This window comes from Pseudophryne corroboree, chromosome 7, assembly GCF_028390025.1.
Source record: "Pseudophryne corroboree isolate aPseCor3 chromosome 7, aPseCor3.hap2, whole genome shotgun sequence".
Taxonomy (NCBI): domain Eukaryota; kingdom Metazoa; phylum Chordata; class Amphibia; order Anura; family Myobatrachidae; genus Pseudophryne; species Pseudophryne corroboree.
Window position 1 is genome coordinate 350,157,359 of NC_086450.1, and position 22,122 is coordinate 350,179,480.

Sequence of the window (22,122 nt, forward strand, 5' to 3'; positions counted from 1 at the left end):
TGTATGGGGTGTGCCTTAAGCTTCCGGATGTAAGGCATTGTCAAGGGCATATATAAGCAGCACTGCTTACCAAAGAAGTCAACATGTTCACTTTCTTCACAAACTCATCATGGAGTTCAACAGAGGCCATTGGAGAGCCGTGATCTACATCTTCAAGAGTAATCTGCAACAGCAGGAGAGTTTTGACCGACTACGAGCTGCTTTTGGGGAGGAAGCACCGATCCTGAACCACTGTGTTTGAATGGTTTGCAGAATTTCATCATGGGAGATGGTTCCTGGTAGACAGGAGTGATGTAGCCATCCAATGTCTGCCATTACTGAGGACACCATTGCTGCCATGTGAGCCATAGTTGAGGTGGATGCCAGGGTGACTGGGGCCTAGTTAGAGAAGGAGATAGGCAACTCATCGAGATCCATCCTCTTGATACTCCATGAAAAACTTCTGCATGCTGGGTGGCCCATCAGCTGACTTGAGAGCAGAAGGAGGCTCTGGTGACATGGTGCCGCAACATGCTGGCCCGGTGGTGGTCGCTCAAACTCTGTCTTGGAGATCATCAGTGGCAATGACTCCTGGATCTACACTTTAAACCCCAAGATCAAACAACAGTTGGCCCAGTGGACCTCTGTTGGAGTTGCACCGCCAAAGAATTTCCGACATGAGCGCAGCATAGCCAAGAATGGTCACCGAGCTACCATACTACTTAGCACATTGTCACTGGAGACTGATATGCCAACCAGTGCCTGCCAGAAGTGCTGGAAGCCATATCCAGGCACTGTCCAAGAACTCGCCCTCGTGGTGCCCTTCTCCATCATGATAATGCACCTGCCCTCAAGCCCAGGAACATGATGGATTTTCTGGCCCATAAATACATCCAAGAGCTTGGTCATCTGCCGTACAGTCCAGACCTCCCCTGCAACTTCTTTGTACCCCAACAAATCAAGCGCAAGGTGCGTGGGATTTGTTTTGAGTCACTGGAAGCTGCAGTGGATTCACTCATCCAGCATGTAGAAGACATACCTGCTTCGGACTGGTTCAGATGCTTCACCAAGTGGTTTGAGTGCATGCAACTTTGCATAGACTCCTTTGGTGAATACTTAGAAAAAATGTAATGTTCACTATGTGTGTAAATATATAACTTTTTGTGCATCTTGAAACTTATTGCACGCCCCTCGTATATATAGCTATGTGGAGTGTGAAGAGGGGATCAAGGAGCCTGGTCATCAGGGGAACAGGTCCACAGCGGGGGAGTCCTTGGGCTTTAACACTGTGGCTATGTGTTACAGGAGGCAATTGCCTACTGCCCGTCAACTAGTTGGCTAGTTGAAAAGGTATAGTTATGATGCACAGCTTTACTTGCTTTTTTTTTGCTTTGCTCCCAACTCAGAATCGCCCCTAGGGATCCAGCTAAACAGAGAGTTAGCAAGGGAAAACATGGGGAATATTCAGGTGAAGATCAAACAAAGCATAAACTTTGGACAGAAATGTTCACTGTCGCAAGAACCGGTTGAGAAACGAAATCATGTTTTTAGATCTAAGATTTTTTCCCCCATATGATTTATGAGCAAAAAATATTCATGTGATTGCCAAAGTGATTAGTCAAGTGAGGTTATGAGCAGATAGAAGTGAAACAAGCTTTCAAAGTTTAGACATCAAATACAGTTAAAAATTATATTTCATGTGCAAAAAAAAACATAAAATGCCTACTACTTCTTTATAGGGCCTTATCAGGGGTGTCACTAAGCTTGGTGACACCCGGTGTGTGTGAAATAACCCATGTGGTGTGCACCGCTAAGAAAAAGATGTGACTTCGTAGGAAGGGTGTGGCCTCATGGGAAGGAGCATGGTCTGGCAGCCTGTCCCCCATTTTCATCACTCCGGGATTCCCGGAGACGCTGGGCTGCCACTCCCACACTGTGGCAGGAGCCAAGTGCTGCACATAATGTTACAGTGCAGCACCCTGGAGCCGGCATTTTGGTGTCACCCAATGGCAGGTGATACCCCGGGTGCAGCTCGCACACCCCGCACCTCCATGATGCCACTGGGCCTTATTGAAAGTTAGGAGCATATCCAAACAAGCAAGCAAGGAGCAATTTGCGCCTGGAATAAACCACATTTAAATGAAAAGGATGCAAATGTATTTATTTACTTGTACGCAGTGAAAATACGGACTGCTTTTGCCTGTATCAAAAATACTCTGCAGCTTTTTTTGCACTGAAACTTAGTATTAAGCTAGACCGTAGCCCTTCTCAACATTTACACTCTACATCATAAATGTGGCCCACCTACAGTGCAGCTTGGTTTTACCAAGGTGCAGATTGCTCCTTTTTTTCCCTTTAAATGACTCCTTACTCTGAATCAGTCTTTATTTCCTTTTTCAATGTTGAAAAGCTTTTATGTCGCTGAATTGCTTTAAGTTACTGGCTCTCTATATTAAACCACACAGCATAAAGTGTACTAAAGAGCTGAAATTGCATGTAAAATAAATTTTTAGTAATACTGAAGTTTCTAAAGCTTTGTGTCTTTCTTCTTTAGATACTTGAATGTTTATAAAAAATACAGTGACCTTTTAAACAAGAAAGCTCAGCAGGACATTATTACGTTTCTTAAGGAAAAGCATTCGCTGCAGGCCTTCACTAAGGTAATGAGATATGAAAGTGATCTGTATAATATGATGATGATAAAACATGGTTAAGAAGAGCAAAATTAGGCTTTATGGCTTGGACTATTCCTTACATGCATTGGTGTACAGGCTCGGACTGGCCCACAGGGGTACAGGGGAAACCACTGGTAGGCCCCACTGCCTGGGGGCCCCTCATCCTCTAGGGATCAGGTTCTAGACTGTGCACTTGAATTATATATTATACATATGTTACCTTATACTGCACAGGATTATGATGTATTCTCTACAGTACATTGCTGTCATTAATCTGTACATTATCATGCATGTACTAGCATTAATTACCGTATATACTCGAGTATAAGTCGACCCGAATATAAGCCGAGGCACCTAATTTTACCACAAAAAACTGGGAAAAATTACTGACTCTAGTATAAGCCTAGGGTGGGAAATGCACGGTGCCAGGGGTTTTCATGCTCAGGGTGTCATGCTCGTTGCCAGGGATTTTATGCGGTAGGTGTTATGCTTGTTGCCAGGGGGTAATGTTTGTTTCTAGGGTTGTGCCCCCAGTGCCACATATACCCCCAGTGACAGATAAAAACATGCCCCCGTTGCTTTGCCCCCAGTAGTTATGCCCCTTCTTTGCCCCCAGTATTGTGCCCCCTCTTTCATTGCCCACAGTAGTTATGACCCCTCTTTCTTTGCCCCAGTAGTTGTGGTGCCCCCTTTCTTTGCCCCCAGTAGTTGTTGTGCCCCCTTTCTTTGCCCCCAGTAGTTGTTGTGCCCCCTTTCTTTGCCCCCAGTAGTTGTTGTGCCCCCTTTGTTTGCCCCCTGTTACTGTGCCCCCTTTGCAGCTTACAAACATAAACACACACTAAAACAATACTTACCACTGCCCCGCTCCTGCTTCCCGACCGCTTCTTCTGCTGCTGCGCTGCTCCGCTCCGTCTGGCCGCCGCTCCATCTGTTCATCCGCTCCGTCTGGCCGCCGCTCCATCTGGATCCCCGCTCCGTCTGGTCGCCGCTCCGTCTGGCCGCCCGCGCCGGCGCCCGCTTCCCGGCACCCGATCATCTCTATGGGAGAGACGTCATGACGTCTCTCCCATAGCAACGCCGCACAGACACTAGAGGTCAATAATGACCTCTAGTGTCTGTCCCTGGAGCCGGCTGCAGCGGACGCCCACACAGCCCACGGCGTCTGCTGCAGCCGTTGACTCGAGTATAAGCCGAGGGGGGCTTTTTCAGCATAGAAAACTGTGCTGAAAAAGTCGGCTTATACTCGAGTATATACGGTACTATATAAATTATCAAGGAGTCCAGACCAGGTACTCTATAATGGTTAGCCAAACCTCTGTGGTGGCTGGCCACACCCCCTTTGGAGGCTGGCCACACCTCTAATCATGGGCCCCGACCACTGCATACCCCCAGTGGGCCCTTCATGCTCCAGTCCGGCACTGTTGGTGTATATCTATAATGGGTGCAGGGCGTACGGTGCACATGATCTCTTGGATCCAAGGGGATCCAAACTACACACTCTGCACCCATATAATTATACTTACGCCTCCCACAGTGGCCAGCAGCAACATTTTCCTGGTCATTTGAGCATGCGCAGTGTCAAGGCGTGGGCGTAATGTACCCGGAGACGTGCAAATACACAGTAGACTCTGGCACAAATCCAGAGCCTGCAGCACTGTGGCCACTGCCAGAGAAGAGGGGGCCCACACGGAGTCTGAACATGGTCAACCCCTCTCTCTTAATCTGACCTTACTTACATGATAGTGGTAGATGCCGTAATCATCAAGTATATGTGTACTTTACATTGTACTGCTCAGTCACAGGGGGTAATTCAGACTTGATCGTAGATGTGCTAAATTTAGCACATCTACGATCACTTCACAGACATGCGAGGGGACGCCCAGCACAGGGCTAGTTCAACCCGCATGTCTGGCTCTGCCCACCCCGCACAGGTATAAAAGCATCACATAGCGGCAATGCTTTTGTACCTGAAGAGTAGCTCCCTACCAGGGCAGCTCCTACGCGCTGGCAGGGAGCTACCCTTCGCTCTCTGGGTCGCATCGGCTGCGTGTGACGTCACAAAGCCACCGCAGCCCGTCCCCCCCTCCGCACGGTCCAGGCACGCCTGCATTGCCCGGACCGCGCCCCAAAAACGGCAGCCCAGCCCCGTTGGCCTGCCCTCTCCTGCCCAGCGAACGCCTCTGCCTGTCAATCAGGCAGAGGTGATCACTGGGCTGAGATGACGATCGCATCTCTGCCATGCACAAGCGCACTGTGGCACCTGCGCATGCGCAGTTCAGACCTGATCGCCCGCTGTGCGAAAATGCACAGCAGCGATCAGGTTTGAATTAGCCCCACAATGCATTGTAAAGTGTACATATACTTGATGATTACTGCCTATGTGCCACCTAGTACTTTGCATTGTATTGCGAATCAGTAACTGTCTATAAGGATTTACAGTAATTTCTTGTTTTATATATGTATATGGTATATGGTATATGTATTTGTAAAGGGATGTACAAATGGCCCATTTCTTTAATACTTACGTGTCTGTAGTCCACGTCGACGGCAGCGCTGCAAAGTCAAGGGAAAAAAGTTGTAGGGGGCATTTTCACAGTGTTTTGCGCATGCGCAATACATAAATCACAGGGAAAATAGCCGCCAGAATATACTAGCGCTCCGCACTCAGGTGCTCATATTATCACTCAGCTGCCGGCTAGAGAGGAGGGTGCCCCGACAGAGGCTGTACACAGGCTACCTCCTCTCTTATGTGCCCCAGGCTAATAGTGAAGTAAATACACTAATGACCATTTAATTAAAAACTAGGTGATTCATCGCGCCCTACGGGCGCTCTTCACACCGTCGGAAGGGGCTACGCCCCCTTAACCCTTGCACGGACAAAGGGCGTGCAATGGTTAAGGGGTCGAAGCCCCTTGCAACGGTGTGAACAGTGCACGCAGAGCCTGATGAATCACCTAGTAGGTGCTTTGGTTGGGGGAGTGGCGGGTGCGGGGAAGATGCAGATGGGACCCTGGGGTGCCGCGAGAGGGGCAGTTGCGGTGGTGCCACAGGTGGGGGAGGGACTGGTGCGGTGGTGCCACAGGTGGCGGAGGGTGCGTGGGTGCCACGGGTGGGGGAGGAGCAGTTGCAGGGGTGCCTCAGGTGGGGGAGAGGAGGGTGCGGGGTTGCTGCGGGTGGGGGAGGGGGTCCGGAGCTACCGCAGCTTCTGGAGTTGGTGTGTGGGGGTGCCACGGATGGGGCCCGGAGGTACTGTGAGTGGGGGAGGGGTTAGTAATGCTTATCCTGTTTCTCCTCCTGTCAGCAGCTAAGCTGCTGTTCTCCCTTTGGCAGTGGCTCTCCCGGAGACTCGCACAGCAGCCAGTCAATATTGTTAGCGCCGGTGTCCCAACGCGCCGCATTACAGGGAAGAAGATGTACTCAATAAACTACAGCTCCCAGCAGCCCTGAGGGCCGGAATGCTTCGGCGCTAAGGGCTGCTGGGAGCTGTAGTTTATTTAGTGTGTCTACTTCCCTGTAATGCGGCGCGTTGGGACACTGGTGATAACAATAGAGACTGGCTGTCAGAACTGTGTGACTGGCTGAATCAATGTAATAGGTGAGAGTGCTGTGCAGTGTCAGTGTCAGTGACACTGCACACAGGCCCGGCGCTAGCCGCTCAGCAAAGGGATGCAGTGCAGAGAGGCACCAGGAAGGAGAGACATTCTCCCTGCTCTGCATCCCTGTACTGAGCTGCTGCTGCTATCCCTGCTGCTGCCACACATGCAGCGGCGCCAGCAGCACAAAGCCTCCTCTGCCCCTCGGAGCCGGCAGCACAAAACCTCCCCTCCCCTCCCATTCAGTGGCCGGGAGGGAGCCAAAGGGGGCGGGGCTAGATGGGAGTAAGGGGCGGGGCTACACGGGACCATGCTGCAGCAGGAGGATGAGCTGCTACAGCTTCGGCCAGCCAGACTTCATTAGATAAGTGTCTGGAAAGAAAGAGTGTGTGTGTGTGTGTATATACAGTGTCTGTGTATACTGTATATATGTGTGACTGTGTATGTGTGTAATGTATGTACAGTATGTATGTGTGTGTGTTTGTATATATATGTGTCTGTTGTGTGTGTATGTGTGACTGCTGCATAATGTGTGTAAGCGTCACTGGTACAGGGGGCGATACGTGTGTAAGCGTCACTGGTACAGGGGGCGTTACGTGTGTAAGCAGCACTGCTACAGGGGGCGTTACGTGTCTAAGCGGCACTGGTACAGAGGGCGTTACCTGTGTAAGCAGCACTGCTACAGGGGGCGTTACGTGTGTAAGCGTCACTGGTACAGGGGGCGTTACGTGTCTAAGCGGCACTGGTACAGAGGGCGTTACGTGTGTAAGCGTCACTGCTACAGGGGGCATTACGTGTGTAAGCATCACTGCTACAGGGGGCGTTACGTGTGTAAGTGTCACCAGTACAGGAGGCGATATGTGTGTAAGCGTCATTGTTACAGGGGGTGTTACTTGTGTAAGCATCACTGGTACAGGGGGCATTACATGTGTAAATGTCTCTACTACAGTGGTCATTATGTGCGCTGTGCGTTTGTAAAGTATGCGAGGGTGCAAATTTATAGTTTGCAGGGGGTTCCGAACACTCTAGCACCGGCCCTGACTGCACACCCACTGCACTGCACAACACTGTCACCTTTTACATTGATTCAGCGTCCATACATTACCCGCCGCGATATCACCCTCTCTATCCGCTACATTAACCATCTCGGGGCTTCCAGGCCGGAAGCCCAGGTGCTGTGTTGCAGAGTCAGGGCCTCTGGGGATCTGGGTGCGTCTGTGGCAGGGAGGCAGTTCTGTGACATCACACGCAGAGCAGGCTCCGGGGGGTCAGAGAGCATGCGGTGCAGGGAGGGCTATGAAAGCCTTCCGGTGCGCCGCTTTCATACACATCTATGCCGGTGGCCGCAGCAGCTTTTGTTCCACCTGCGGCGTGGCTAGGGAGTGGGGATTGTTGATGCCGGAGGGGGCAGTTGGACTGGCAGCAAGACATTTGTGGTCATTCCGAGCTCATCGTAGATCACTTACACTGATATGCGGGGGTACTCCCAGAACAGGGCAAGTCAGGCCGACCCCCCCGCACAAGTACAAAAGCATTGCACATCGGCGATGCTTTTGTACTTGAAGAGTAACTCCCAGCCAGCGCTGCTCCTGTGGCTGGCCGGGAGTTACCCGTCGCGAGCAAATGCAGCTAGCAGTGTATTTTAGCTTAGCAGAAGTGCGAACGAAGGGATCGCAGAGTGGGTTCAAAAAAAATGTTGTGCAGTTTCAGAGTAGCTTCAGACCTACTCGGCGCTTGCGATCACTTCAGACCATTCAGTTCCTCATTTGACGTCACGAACACGCCCTGCGTTCGCCCAGCCACGCCTGTGTTTTTCCGAACACTCCGTGAAAACGGTCAGCTGACACCCAGAAACGCCCTCTTCCTGTCAATCACTCTGCGGCTGCCTGTGCGACTGAAAAGCATCGCTAGACCCTGTGTAAAACTACATAATTCGTTGTAATAGTACGCCGCACATGCGCATTGCGCTGCATGCGCAGAAGTGCCGAGTTTTTGCCTGATTGCTGCACAGCGAACGAATGCAGCTAGCGAACAACTCGGAATGTTCCCCATGGGATGCTGCAGTAAAAGGATGTTTCCCCTATCTACAGTGCAGATACTTGCTGCAGATGCAGTGGCATACCCTCCAGCTGCACCTTTTTGGCAGGTACAGTCCCTTTTTTTTATGGTCTGTACTGTTTTTTGACTCTCCAAGCTTCCATTGAAAGTATAGGAAAAGGGGCGTGGCCACGCTGCTGTACCCGTGGTCACGCCCCCTTTTCGAATGTGTATCAATGTTTATGTGTAAATTGTTGGAGGGTATGGTGCTGCAGATGCAGTGCGCCTATTTTGGGGTGTGGGGCTGGAGCTGCAGCTCCATCAGTCCCATTGCTAATCCTGCTCTGCGAAAACACAGCAGGCAAAGGGCAGAGCCTCCCATTGGATGTAACCTGTATGGGAGGGCGTTTCTCGCCCAATCAGCTGTGGACTGGGTGTGATAGAGCTGCCACTAACCCAATGAGAGCTCCTAGCCACGCCCAGCGTTAGAGACCCAGGCACAGAATCACAGGGCTATTATATAGGAGATGTTGTTCATTGACTACTGACAAATGGTAGCTTACAGTTTACCCAAGAACAATCTGAGTATCTCCACACACAGGCTCATAGCCACTTACTATTTTGGATGGTTCTGTCGGTAGCAAATCTCTAATTACTACTCAGGCAAGGTCCATAAATGAGCTTGTTGGTGAGCTTGCTGCAGTTTTCCACGCTTCTGCATACGCTAGTTCATAAACTAACACCCCCTATGGGACCCCCAATGCCGGTACAACCGTATGTGGTCCCTGCAGCTAATGTGGACGATTTATCTGCTCAATTAAAGAAGTTGAACCAGTCCCTGACTACTAAAAAGTCTGACCAACGCTCGCCTAAGTCCAAGGGGTCCTCTAAGCGAGCGCTCGTCTCCTCACAATCCACTGCTGTCACTGACATCTCGTCTGATGAAGACAGCACATACACTAACCCCACAGGTCCTGACTCAGATACGGCTGATGGGGAGGGTAGTTCACATGTGGATGTTCCTGATCTTTTGGAGGCTATTAAGTTAATACTGCAGATTACGGATGATCCCGAGCCATCCGTTCTTCCTAAGAAACCAGATAGGTTCAAGCGTCAGAAGGTGATTAAACAAGTTTTACCACACTCTGACCACCTAGTGGATATACGTCAGGAACCCTGGCAAAGCCCGGGTACGAAGTTTGTGCCTCAAAAGAAGATGCTGGCTCGCTATCCCCTCGCACCAGAGCTGTCTAAGAATTGGGAAACGCCTCCTCCAGTAGACTCACATGTGGCTAGGATGGTGGTTTCCTCAGCTCTACCTGTCACTACCGTCACGTCTCTAAAAGAGCCTACGGATAAACATGTGGAGGGTTGTCTGAAAGCGATTTACACCCTCACGGGTGCTGCACAAAGGCCCACTATTGCAGCTACATGGGCGGCAGAGGCTATTGAAGCATGGGCCTTGGAGTTAGAAGCTGAAATCTCCTCTGACCATGCTAGACAATGCTTGTCATACAGTATATTGTCACAGCTTCTTGCTATATTAAAGAGGCGGCTTCTGATGCCGGTATCCTAGCAGCCAAGGCCTCTACTACGTCAGTCCTGGCTCACAGGATATTGTGGCTGAGATCCTGGTCTGTGGATCTGGACTCTAGAAAAACCCTGGAGGTACTCCCTTTCAAGGGGGATATTCTGTTTGGGGAGGACTTAAATAAGATAGTGGCTGACTTGGCTACTGCCAAAACTGCCTGTCTGCCTAATACAGCTCCTTCTGTGTAGAAGGCCAAAGGCACGTCCTTTCGCCCCTTTCGTCCTTCAGGTAAAGCAAAAGGTCAGGCGTACAATAAGCAGGCCCGCACTTCCAAACCTGGTAAGCCGAAGCCCAAAAGAGCCTGGGTTGCCCGTCAGCCAGCAGCCAAGACCGATAAGCCTGCCGCATGACGGGGCGGGCCTCCCCCTGGGGGATCCCAGGGTGGGGGACCGGCTTCTAGGGTATACCCAGGAATGGTTGAAGACCACTTCAGATGCCTGGGTACGGAAAGTCGTCACTCGAGGTTACGCCATAGCCTTCAAAAACCGCCCCCCTCATCGATTTTGCCAGACAGACGTCCCGTCGGACCAGACAAAGGCAAACACTCTGCATTCGGTGGTACAGACCCTCCTGGATACAGGAGTCGTAGTACAGGTGCCTCTTGCTCAGAGGGGACGGGGGTACTATTCTCCGCTGTTTCTAGTCCCGAAACCGAATGGGTCCTCCCGGCCCATTCTCAACCTCAAGGCACTGAACAAGTTTGTGAAGGTTTCCAAGTTCCGTATGGAAACCATTCGCTCTATAGTTCTGGCCTTGGAACCTGGGGACTACATGGTCTCCCTGGACATACAGGATGCTTACCTGCATATTCCTATAGCAGTGTCACATCAACAATACCTGAGGTTCGCTATTGGCAACCTCCATTACCAGTTTCGGGCGTTACCTTTTGGTTTAACAATGGCTCCGCGAGTCTTCACCAAAGTTATGGCGGTGATGACGGTGGTACTCTGCCGTCAAGGGGTCAGGATACTGCCGTATCTGGACGACTTGTTAAACCTGGCAAATTCCCCAGATCTTCTCCTGCGTCATCTGGATATGACGGTCCGGTTTCTACAAGCCCACGGGTGGCTCATCAACTGGAAGAAATCCTCCCTGGTCCCTGCTCAGAGCATGGTGCATCTGGGAGCGCTGTTGGACACTCACAACCAGAGGTTGTTCTTGTCTCAGGAGAAAGTCCTGAAACTTCAGGACAGGATTCGTTGCTTCCTTTCTCGTCCGCAAGTGTCGATACATTCGGCAATGCAGGTGCTGGGCCTCATGGTGTCAGCATTCGACATGGTGGAGTATGCTCAATTCCATTCTCGCCCCCTCCAGAAGCTGATTCTATCCAAGTGGGATGGCCTGCCTCACCGGATCAGGTCTCAAATTATTTCTTTGACTCCGGAGGTCCGTCTGTCGCTGCTCTGGTGGTTCCAGGACCGACAATTGTGCAGAGGCCGTCCCTTCTGGATATCCAACTGCTTCCTGTTGACGACAGATGCCAGTCTAAGAGGTTGGGGCGCGGTGCTGGAGCAGCACTCCTTGCAGGGTCAGTGGACCAAGGAGGAATCTCTCCTCTCGATCAACATTCTGGAATTGCGGGCGATCTTCAATGCGTTGAACCTAGCCCAGCATTTGATTCAGAACCGTCCTGTTCAAGTACAGTCGGACAACGCCACCACAGTGGCTTACATAAATCATCAAGGCGGCACTCAAAGCCGTTTGGCAATGAAGGAAGCCTCACGGATTCTATGTTGGGCAGAACGCCATCTACCGGCAATATCGGCAATATTCATTCCGGGAGTCCTGAATTGGGAAGCGGACTTTCACAGTCGTCAGGACGTGCATGCCGGCGAGTGGGGCCTCCATCCAGAAGTGTTTCAACTCCTCGTGGAAAGGTGGGGTCTTCCAGATGTGGATCTGATGGCGTCTCGACACAATCACAAGGTTCCGGTCTTCGGAGCAAGGACAAGGGATCCTCAAGCAGCATTCGTGGATGCGCTGGCAGTGCCGTGGAGGTTTCGGCTGCTGTACGTGTTCCCTTCGGTGTCACTCCTGCCCAGGGTAATTCGGAAGTTCAAGCAAGAAAAAGGAAATCTGCTTCTCATAGCTCCGGCGTGGCCCAGACGGCACTGGTTCTCAGACCTGCAAGGCCCTCTACCTTTGAAAAAGTCACGTGGAGCGTGACGAAAACGCGTCAGGACCCGCCCTCACACACACCTTGCTCAGGTGTAACTACAAGGTGCACATCAATCTTTATCTACATCGGACCCTCCCTCTGCATCTCCCGTCGCCAGCGGCATCAACACGCACGCCGCTACAGTCAGCTTGTGAGTAGACGGCTCTCTCCCCTCCGCTGCATACCTTATGTGGGTATTGCAGGACACATACACCGAGGACGCTCGGCTCCGACCAGCCCACCGGAGAGGTACTGAGATTTGTTTCAACTGAGGGACACATACCCAATTGGGAAAATATCCGTGCACCTTGTTCATCACCTGTCTGTTTAGCAGAAATCAACTATATTAAGTGGAATACGGACTTTCACCATCTATGATACATGATAAGTCTGGCATTTCAGTATAACCATGAGTTATTTTCAGACATCATGAATAAACTGTAGTGTGACTCTTTTTTAATGATTATTTACATACCGGTATACATGTCTTTAACAAATTTTTATCATTATTAATAAACATTGCATTTCATTATACGTTGGCTCTCTTCACATTTATACACACTTTTCCTGACATTCAGCGCAACCGTCTGTTCTTTTTTTTTTTTTTATATCGTCAGAGCGTCCACTTCTACTTCCACAACGCCCAGACCTCCTCGTTCAGGGCCCCTGTGTCTACCAGGACCTAGCCCGCCTGTCTTTAACGGCGTGGCTCTTCAAGCTTCCGTCTTAAGAGCTAAGGGTTTTTCTGAAGAGTTCATTAAAACTATGTTGCGGGCCCGGAAACCGGCCTCTGCTCGGATTTACCATCGGGTCTGGCATTCCTACTTTGTTTGGTGCGCATCTTACCATTATGACGCTTCCAAGTTTAGTACAGCCAAACTTTTGGCTTTTCTACAGCAGGGCCTAGATTTAGGCCTGCGTCTGGCCTCCCTCAAGGTTCATATTTCTGCCTCGTCGGTGTGGTTTCAGAGAAAAATTGCGACCTTACCTGATGTGCATAACTTTACTCAGGGCGTGTTGCGTATACAACCTCCCTATGTCCCGCCTGTTGCTCCTTGGGACTTGTCGGTGGTTTTGGAGGCATTACAAGAGTCTCCATTTGAACCTCTTGGTTCAGCTGACCTTATGTGGCTTTCCCTTAAGGTGGTGTTTCTGTTGGTTATTGCCTCTGCTAGAAGAGTGTCGGATTTGGGTGCCTTGTCTTGTAGTTCCCCATATCTGATTTTTCACCGTGACCGGGCGGTTCTTAGGACTCGTCCCGGATATTTGCCAAAGGTGGTTTCTTCGTTCCACCTTGATCAGGAGATTGTGGTTCCAGCTTTTGTCTCTCCTGATTTGTCTCCCAAAGAGCGGTCTTTGGATGTGGTACGGGCTCTCCGTATCTATGTGAAGAGAACTGCTTCTATTCGAAAGTCTGATTCTCTCTTTGTTTTGTTTGGATTTCACAAACGTGGCTGGCCTGCTCACAAGCAGACCCTGGCCAGGTGGATCAGAATGGTGATTGCACATGCTTATGTGAAGGCTGGTCTGTCAGTTCCTGTTCACATTACGGCCCATTCTATTCGGTCTGTTGGACCTTCTTGGGCGGCCCAACGTGGTGCGACCCTTGATCAATTGTGCAAGGCGGCTACGTGGTCCTCCGGGAACACGTTCATAAGGTTCTATGCCTTCGATACTGCCGCTTCCCAGGATGCTTCCTTTGGACGCTGAGTTCTTGTGCCCGCTACAGTGCGTCCCCTCCCATAAGGAACTGCTTTAGGACATCCCCATTGTCCATTCCTTGTGGAGCCCAGTGTACCCCGCAGCAGAAAACGAGTTTTATTGTAAGAACTTACCCTTGTTAAAACTCTTTCTGTGAGGTACACTGGGCTCCACAAGGCGCCCACCCTGACGCACTTGGCTTCTTTGGGTTGATATGGTATTAGCCGCTGACACTTCTCTTGTCGTAGAGTGTGGTGTATGTGGCTACTAACCGTTGTCGTCTCTTTTCCTGCTACTGCATTGGGCTGGTTAACTAAACTGAGCTCCTGTGCTGGGAGGCGGGGTGATATAGGAGGCGGCGCTATGCATTTTGGGAAGAAGGTCAAAGCTTTGAGCCTGTTGGTGCCTCGGATCAAGATCCTACTCTACACCCCATTGTCCAGACTTGTGGAGCCCAGTGTGCCTCGCAGAAAGAGTTTTAACAAGGGTAAGTTCTTACCATAAAACTCATTTTCTGGGCTGCCCAGTGCAGCCCACCTGTTAAATGACCTGCTGCTGCAGACACCAACTGAAACTGAGCTCACAGTGCCTGGAGGCAGGGTTATAGAGGAGGCCCCAATGCATCCTGGGACAGCCTAAAGCTTTAGCCTGTTGGTGCCTCTGGATCAAGATCCACTCTATACCTCGATGTTTCCCTGTGGAAACCAATGTAACCTGCTGCAGAAAAATACTGTTATCAACCGTAGAGCAGAATGTAACTTGCAACTTATCTAATCAGGACATTCACATTCCTCCAAACTTTTTGCCAGACCCTCCTCACCTGTTGGTTGTCCATCTTTGCTCACACGTAATTCACATTATGCCCCAGCCTTCCTCTAAGGCAAGGGACTCACATGATATACTGACCTATCTCCAAGAGGATGGCAGGGTCTGTATTTCACTCTCTGTAACACTTAGGAAGTGCCGTCGGAACCCGCTCAGCAAAGGGATGCAAAGCATGGAGGCGCCAGGCAGGAGTTGGCGCTCTCCCTGCTCTGCATCCCTGTGCTGTGCGCTGTTGCTGTCGGCTGCCGCTGCGCCTGTCACTCTGTGGCAGACAGCGGAGCTGGCAGCATGAGGCGCGGCTCTTCTAGTCGACCCATGCCGCCAGCGGGAGGAGAGGGGGAGTTGGAAGGGCGGACGTAACGAGCAAGTGATGGCTTCGCGAGCAGTGAGCTTGCTTTGTTACTGCTGACTGCAGTACTGCCAGGAGCCACTAGATGCCCCCATCTCCATAGAGCCATCTCACCTGCCTGAAGGAACAATAGACAGAGAAACAGATCAGGACCCTGTGAGTGTGTAGAGGAACTTCAACTGAGTGAGTTTGTTTTTCTGTGTGATTATTTCTATCTATCTATCTATCTATCTATCTATCTATCTATCTATCTATCTATCTATCTATCTATCTATCTGTCTGTCTATCTATCTAGTCCCAGAAATAGCGCAAAGGGACGAAACGTGTTGGCCTACTTACCGATACCTCTCCTTTTGATGCTTGACATCAGATAAGCTTGCATTCCTTTTATATATTGTACAAGTCCATTTTTTATGTGTGTTTTATGTGAATCCGTAATTAAAAGTATTGTTAAAACAATATCACACTATTAAAGTTTTTTCCCCATTGGGAGATTTTTTTGGTTTTAAGGTACAGCTGCGAATCTAATTTGAAGACTTCATTTTGATTATCGGCAGTGAGTGTACCTTTTTATACCTAAGGGTTCTCTTACCCATATAGTCACAAGGGTGTTGTGTTTGTTGCTTTTTGAGTCACAGGGTTCATATAGTGGCTCTAAATGAGATGCACCAAGCACTTTTTCTTCTTTTTAATATCGCACACCAGCACTAGTCACTTTAACACTAAGTGCACTTTATTCACTCATTTTATCTTCTCCCTGCCCGAGTGATAATCATCGTTGAATGAGCTTACTGGACCGGGTCAGAAGAAAGAGGAAGGATCATTTATTTTAAAAGAACCTGCTAAGAATTTGATATTCACATATATCTGGTACACATATGCTGTCACTTATGAGGATTGATGATGCACAAATTACTTTAAGAGCACCGAAGGCGCAGGAATTTTACTATCTACGAACAGATATATATATATATATATATATATATATATATATGTCGGGCAGCACTCAAAGACTGGAAATTGGCGAATGCAAAAACACAATGCAAGGTGTGTTTAATAAAATGGTGAACGTTTTGGAGACTTGTCCCCTTCTTCAGACAAAAGTACAGTGCAAAGTGTGACAAATACAAAAGATAATAAGCAACAGCTTACCCCCCTCCCGTTTCTCCCCCAGTGTGGTCCGTGATCCCGCTGGCTTGTATTTATTGTCACACTTTGAACTGTATTTTTGTCTGAAGAAGGAGACAAGTCCCAGAAACATCACCATTTGATTAAACACACCATGCTGGTTTTTTGCATTCACCAATGTCCAGTCTCTGAGTGCTGCCCAATCTATGGACTGCATGTGTGTTGGAGCCATCACCCACTAGGAGGGCACCAAAGCAAGTAACTGACTGACTGGAGAGCCGGGGCTTATTGCATATGTATGTGTGTGTGTATAAATATATATATATTTGCATGTCCGGCACTCCAAACTGTATATAAAAGTAGTTGCCCGGTGCCCTCCGATGTAAATGTTGAGTCATACAAGAAATGTACTATAAATTGCTTCTACATTTTGGTTTATAAAAAAATTATTATCAGCAATTTATGGCACGTTTCTTGTATGACTGTGAGTACCGCCGCCACTGCAACCTATTATATTGGTACTACTGTGTGGCCACACTCCACCTGCTTTTTGCGCCTTCTCTGCGCACTGTCCCTTTGTTATGTATGGGAGGGAGGGCTTAAATTTATAGTTTGCAGGGGGGCGCCAAACACCCTTGCACCGGCCCTGCACTTAGGGTATCTGTTAATGCTTTCTGTGTGGCTGGGAATTATACCGTTAAACTGTCTCCCCTGATCACTGATTGGCAGGTTACATAGTTAGTTAGTTACATAGTTAGTGAAGTTCAACCTGTATTCTGTGTTAAGCTGTTCATATTATAAAGCACCTGCTGAAGTAATGGTTTAGTACCAATTGACAACTACCATTCTACCACTCCCAGATATTAATGTCACTCTGCTAAATGCTATGACCCTGGATATGTTTTCCAGTTAAAAATTTGTCCAATCCGTTTTTAAATGCATTTACAGAGTCTGCCATAATTACCTTCTCCGGCAGGGCGTTCCAAATCTTTATTGCTCTTACCGTGAAGAACCCTTTCCTACAATGTGTACGTAATTTTCTCTCCTCTAGCCTCAGTGAGTGCCCATGTGTCCTATACAGAGTTCTATTAATGAACAAATTCCCTGCTAGTTCCTTGTAATGACCCTTTACATATTTGAATATATTAATAATGATGCCTCTTTTCTAGAGTATACATACAGTATTTAACCTAGTAAGCCTTTCCTCATACTCCAGTGTCTCTAACCATTTAATCAATTTAGTAGCTCGCCTTTGAACCCTTTCTAGTTCCCCGATATCTTTTTTATAATATGGTGCCCAAAATTTAACACAATATTCAAGGTGTGGGCGAACCAATGATTTGTACAGTGGCAGGATTACATCCTCACCCTTGTCTCAATGCCCTGTTTTATGCACGCAAGCACTTTATTTGCCTTTTTTGCTGCATTTTGACATTGTGTACTGTTACTAAGCCTGTTATCTATGAGCACCCCAAAATATTTTTCCACCACAGTTACCCCTATATTTTCCCCATTTAGAGTGTAGGATGCATGTGTGTTTTTTGTCCCAAAATGCATAACTTTGCATTTTTCTATATTGAACCTCATTCCCCATTTAGACGCCCAGATTTCAAGTTTAAATAAGTCATTCTATAGAGACTCTACATCGCTTTCTGAATTAATTACCTTACACAGTTTAGTATCATCTGCAAAGATTGACACTGTGCTTTCCAGACCTATTCCTAGATCATTGATAAATATATTGAACAGTAGCGGGCCAAGTACGGACCCTTGTGGTATTACGCTGACTACTGGTGCCCAGCTGGAGAACATCCCGTTGACCACTACTTGTACTCTGTTATCCAGCCAATTACCTATCTATGTGCAAATGGTATATCCTAGGCCAAGTTCCCTTAACTTGATGATCAGTCTCCTGTGAGGCACTGTATCGAATGCTTTTGCAAATACACCACATCCACTGCTTTGCCCTGGTCAAGATTCACGCTCACTTCCTCGTAGAAGCTGATTAAGTTAGTTTGACATGATCTGTTCCTTACAAACCCATGCTGACTTTTGCTAATAATCTTATTAACCTGCAGATAATCCTGTATGATATCCCTCAAAATACCATCCAATATTTTACCCACTATAGAGGTTAAACTAACTGTGCTATAGTTACCAGGATTATTTTTAGTTCCCTTTTTTAAATAAATGCACTACCTCAGCTATGCGCCAATCCTTTGGCAACATGCCTGATGTAATTGAACTTTGGAAAATCATGTGTAGGGGTTTTTGCTAGCTGCGACCTAAGCTCCAAAATAACCCTTGGATGAAAACCATCTGGGCCTGGTGATTTATTAATCTTTATGTTGCTTAGTCTCTCCAGGACTACTGCCTCACTTAAACAAGCATCAAGCCAAGAGTCATTACCTTCACTATCGTTATGCACTACTCTCACCGTCTGATCCTCCCTGGTGAATACTGAGGAAAAAATTTGTTCAGTATTTCAGCTTTTATTTTATCTTCGTTTATCAAAGCTCCCAATTCATCTTTTAGTGTGCCTACATTCTCCTTCTTTAACCTTTTACTGTTTATGTATTTATAAAACTTTTTAGGATTGGTTTTACTCTATAGTGATTTGTTTTTCATTTACAATTTTAGCTGACCTTATGACTTTTTTGCATTTTTTTTATTGCATGCCTTATAATGCTGGAATGACTCCTCCCCTTTATTAGATTTAAATATTTTGAAAGGACGCTTCTTTGACCTCCTTATTGAGCCACATTGGCTTGTGTTTAGTTCTCCTGCGTTTACTGCTCCTGGGAATGAATTTGTGAATATTGCTATCAAGCAACCCTTTAAAAGCTACCCACATTTCCGTTGTGTTTTTACGATGAAACAAAACTTCCCAGTCAATGTCGTTTAGTGCCTGTCTCAGCATATTGAAGTTAGCTTTTCTAAAGTTAAATGTTTTAGTTGTTCCCTTATAACTATGCTTCTCGAAACTGATGTCGAATGTGATCATATAGTCATCACTGTTTCCCATGGTCTCCCCAACTTTAGTGTTTGATATAATGTCAACATTATTGGTAATAACTAGGTCCAGAATAGTTTTACCTCTAGTTGGGTACTCGACTAATTGAGTCAAGTATTGATGCTATAATGTATTTAAGAACCTGCTGCTCCTAGATTTTACACATGAATCATTACTCCAATTTATATCCGGACAGTTAAAATCCCCTAAAACTAGGATGTCCTCCATTCCTGCAGCTTTTTCAATTTGCAGTAAGAGTTGTTCCTCATCAGGTACGCTAATATCCGGTTGCTTGTAGCACGTGCCAATGACTAGTTTCTTTGCTTCTGTGCCCCCACTTGTGATCTCAACCCATAGTGTCTCGACGTTATCTCCAGTCCCCTCGTAAATACCATCTATTAAGTTTGGTTTTAGAGATGGTTTAACAAAGAGACATACCCCTCCTCCCCTTATGGTAGCCCTATCCCTCCTGAAAAGAGAATATCCCTCAAAAATCGCAAACCCAGTTGTGAGAGTCGTCCCACCATGTTTCCGTAATACCTATAATATCTGAGATTTAGATACAAGCCATTCCAATTCCCCCATTTTACCTGATAGGCTTCTTGCGTTTGCAAGCAAACATTTTAGCTTAGCATCTCCCTTGCCCGTTTGTTTTAATGGTATCTAATCTATATTTACAAGTGCCCTTCTAGACTTATCCTTACCGACTGTTAATCTCCTCCCTCCCTTTCCACCCCATCATACTTAATACAGCTTTCCTCATTACTATCTCTATTTGACATATTAAGACTTCTAACCCCCACCCCGATGTTAGTATCTTCCCTTATGCTATGGACATCATTTTCTATATACCGTATTGTTGAGCCATATTCGTCGTTAGATGATAAATTGGGAATATCTTGGGCAATACATGTGTAAGTATTTCCGCTGTCAATACCCATGTAAATACCCTTGACGTCTGATCTTTTGCTCCCTCCTTCTCCATCCCCAAATTGTTCACTACCCCCATCCTTACTGTTCTCACTGTTTGACTCGTAGCTTCTAGCTAAACTTTCCCCCCAGGCTCCTAGTTTAAAAGCTCCACCAACCTTCTAACCATCCTGCCCCCCAGCACCACAGCCACCTCCTCATTCAGGTGCAATCCATCGCGACAAAAAAGATGGCGCCTGACTGAGAAGTCTGCCCAGTGTTCCAAGAACACAAACCCTTCCTTCCTACACCAGTTTCTAAGCCACACATTTACCTCCCTAATCTCCCTCTGCCTCCCTGGGCTAACGCGTGGCACTGGTAATATTTCGGAGAATATTACCCTAGATGTCCTTGCCTTAAGTTTCTTGCCTAATTCCCTATAGTCTTTCTTAAGGACATCCCACCTGCCACTAACTTTTTCACTTAGTCTCCTCTCCCTTCTCACTTGCTCACACACACCCGTCACCTGTCATCCTTGGAAGCAGCAGCGATGCCCCTGTGGTACTGCAGCAGGAGGCGTCTGGTAAAAGTAGATGCCTCCTGTATGCATTAGTGATCCATGCTGCATCCTAGGATGTAGCATCGGATCAGCAGTGGCACCATTGGCCAACTGCATGACCTAAGTGGCCAGAAAATCTTCATCTTCGGACGGAGATCAAGACCTCGGCCTCCCCCAAAAAGTGTCACAACTGAGGGCCTGAGCTGACGGGAGGCAGCCTCAGTTGTAGGGGCTGAGATGTACCGGAACCTGGGAGGTTGTATCAGACCCCTGGACATGTAAGTAACATGAAGAATAACCGCCCGAAGGCGTGACCACGACAACTTGAATAAAAGTCAATGATGTTTATTTATGACAAACTCCATGCATCACAGTAGCAGTAAAAGAAACATAAAATCAGCAGAGAAATAATACAGTTCCTGGGTACTACAGGGTGGCAGGGACCACAGAGCTCTGGTAGTATGAGACAGTTCTTATTATCTGCGAGTTGGAAAGTCCTTACCAGGCCCGACTGTAGCAATGAAGAAAGCCCAGGATCGTACCAGCTGGTGTTCCAGGGAAAGCTGGACTGCTGTAAATAAAATAGCTGCTGTGGGTTCTGGTTGGAACCAGACAGATGTTTGGCACGGAGTGGATACTGGCTGGAACCAGTTAAATAATAAATGAAGCTTGAGAGCGATGCAATATGAATGAAATGTAGAGTTTGAGAGCGGAGAAATAATAATACCGGTGGAGAGTGGTAAACTGTAGAAAGGACACCGGCCCTTTAAGAGAAGCTGTACACTGCTGGAAGCTGGGCTGGAAGCAGGTAATGTTGTAGCTGGAAACAGATGAATCCACAATGGATCGGAGAGTCAGGCTACACCGCAGGTGGAATGCTGGTGCGGGTCTCTATGATGGAAGTCTTGAGACAGGAGCTGGAACCTGGAAGACAATCACAGGAGAGAGACAAACAGGAACTAGGTTTGACAACCAAAGCACTGACGCCTTCCTTGCTCAGGCACAGTGTATTTATACCTGCAGCAAGGAAGGGATTGGCTAGGCAATTATGCAGATTATCAATACTGAGAACAGATTGGTGGAAATGATCAGCTGACAGAATCCAAGATGGCTGCGCCCATGCAGACACTTGGAGGGAAGTTTGGTTTGTAATCCATGTTGTAATGAAAACAGTAATGGCGGCGCCGGCCACCGGAGACAGGAGGCGCCAAGCTGACAGGTGCACATCCAACCACGCGGACACAGCGGAGGCCGCGGCTGGGACGGCGGCGGAGGCCGCGGGAGACGCCATGCCAGGTGTAATATGGCATTTACTGTGACAGCGTCTCAGAGTGACAGGAGAGGATACAGGAATGTAAATATCAGGATAACAGATGGGATCCGGTCCTGGAGCGCTGAGCCAGCCTTAGGAGACATCTGATGGGTAAGAAATGGCGTCCAGATACCCGGATCGTGACAGCACCCCCCCTTTAGGAGTGGCCCCAGGACACTTCTTTGGCTTTTGAGGAAACTTGGAATGGAATCTCCGGACCAAGGCAGGAGCATGGACATCAGAAGCATTGGTCCATGAACGTTCCTCAGGGCCATAACCCTTCCAGTCAATAA

The 22,122-nt window shown here is 48.1% G+C and overlaps 1 protein-coding gene across 1 annotated transcript in view; it reads left to right on the forward strand.

Moving 5' to 3' along the window:
• Positions 1–22,122, forward strand: part of DNAH3 (dynein axonemal heavy chain 3) — a 952,415-nt gene that overhangs the window by 368,907 nt on the left and 561,386 nt on the right. Inside the window, exon 12 of the mRNA XM_063934423.1 lies at positions 2,534–2,639. Within this exon, the coding sequence (XP_063790493.1) occupies positions 2,534–2,639 (106 nt within the window). The remainder of the gene's footprint in view (positions 1–2,533; positions 2,640–22,122) is intronic.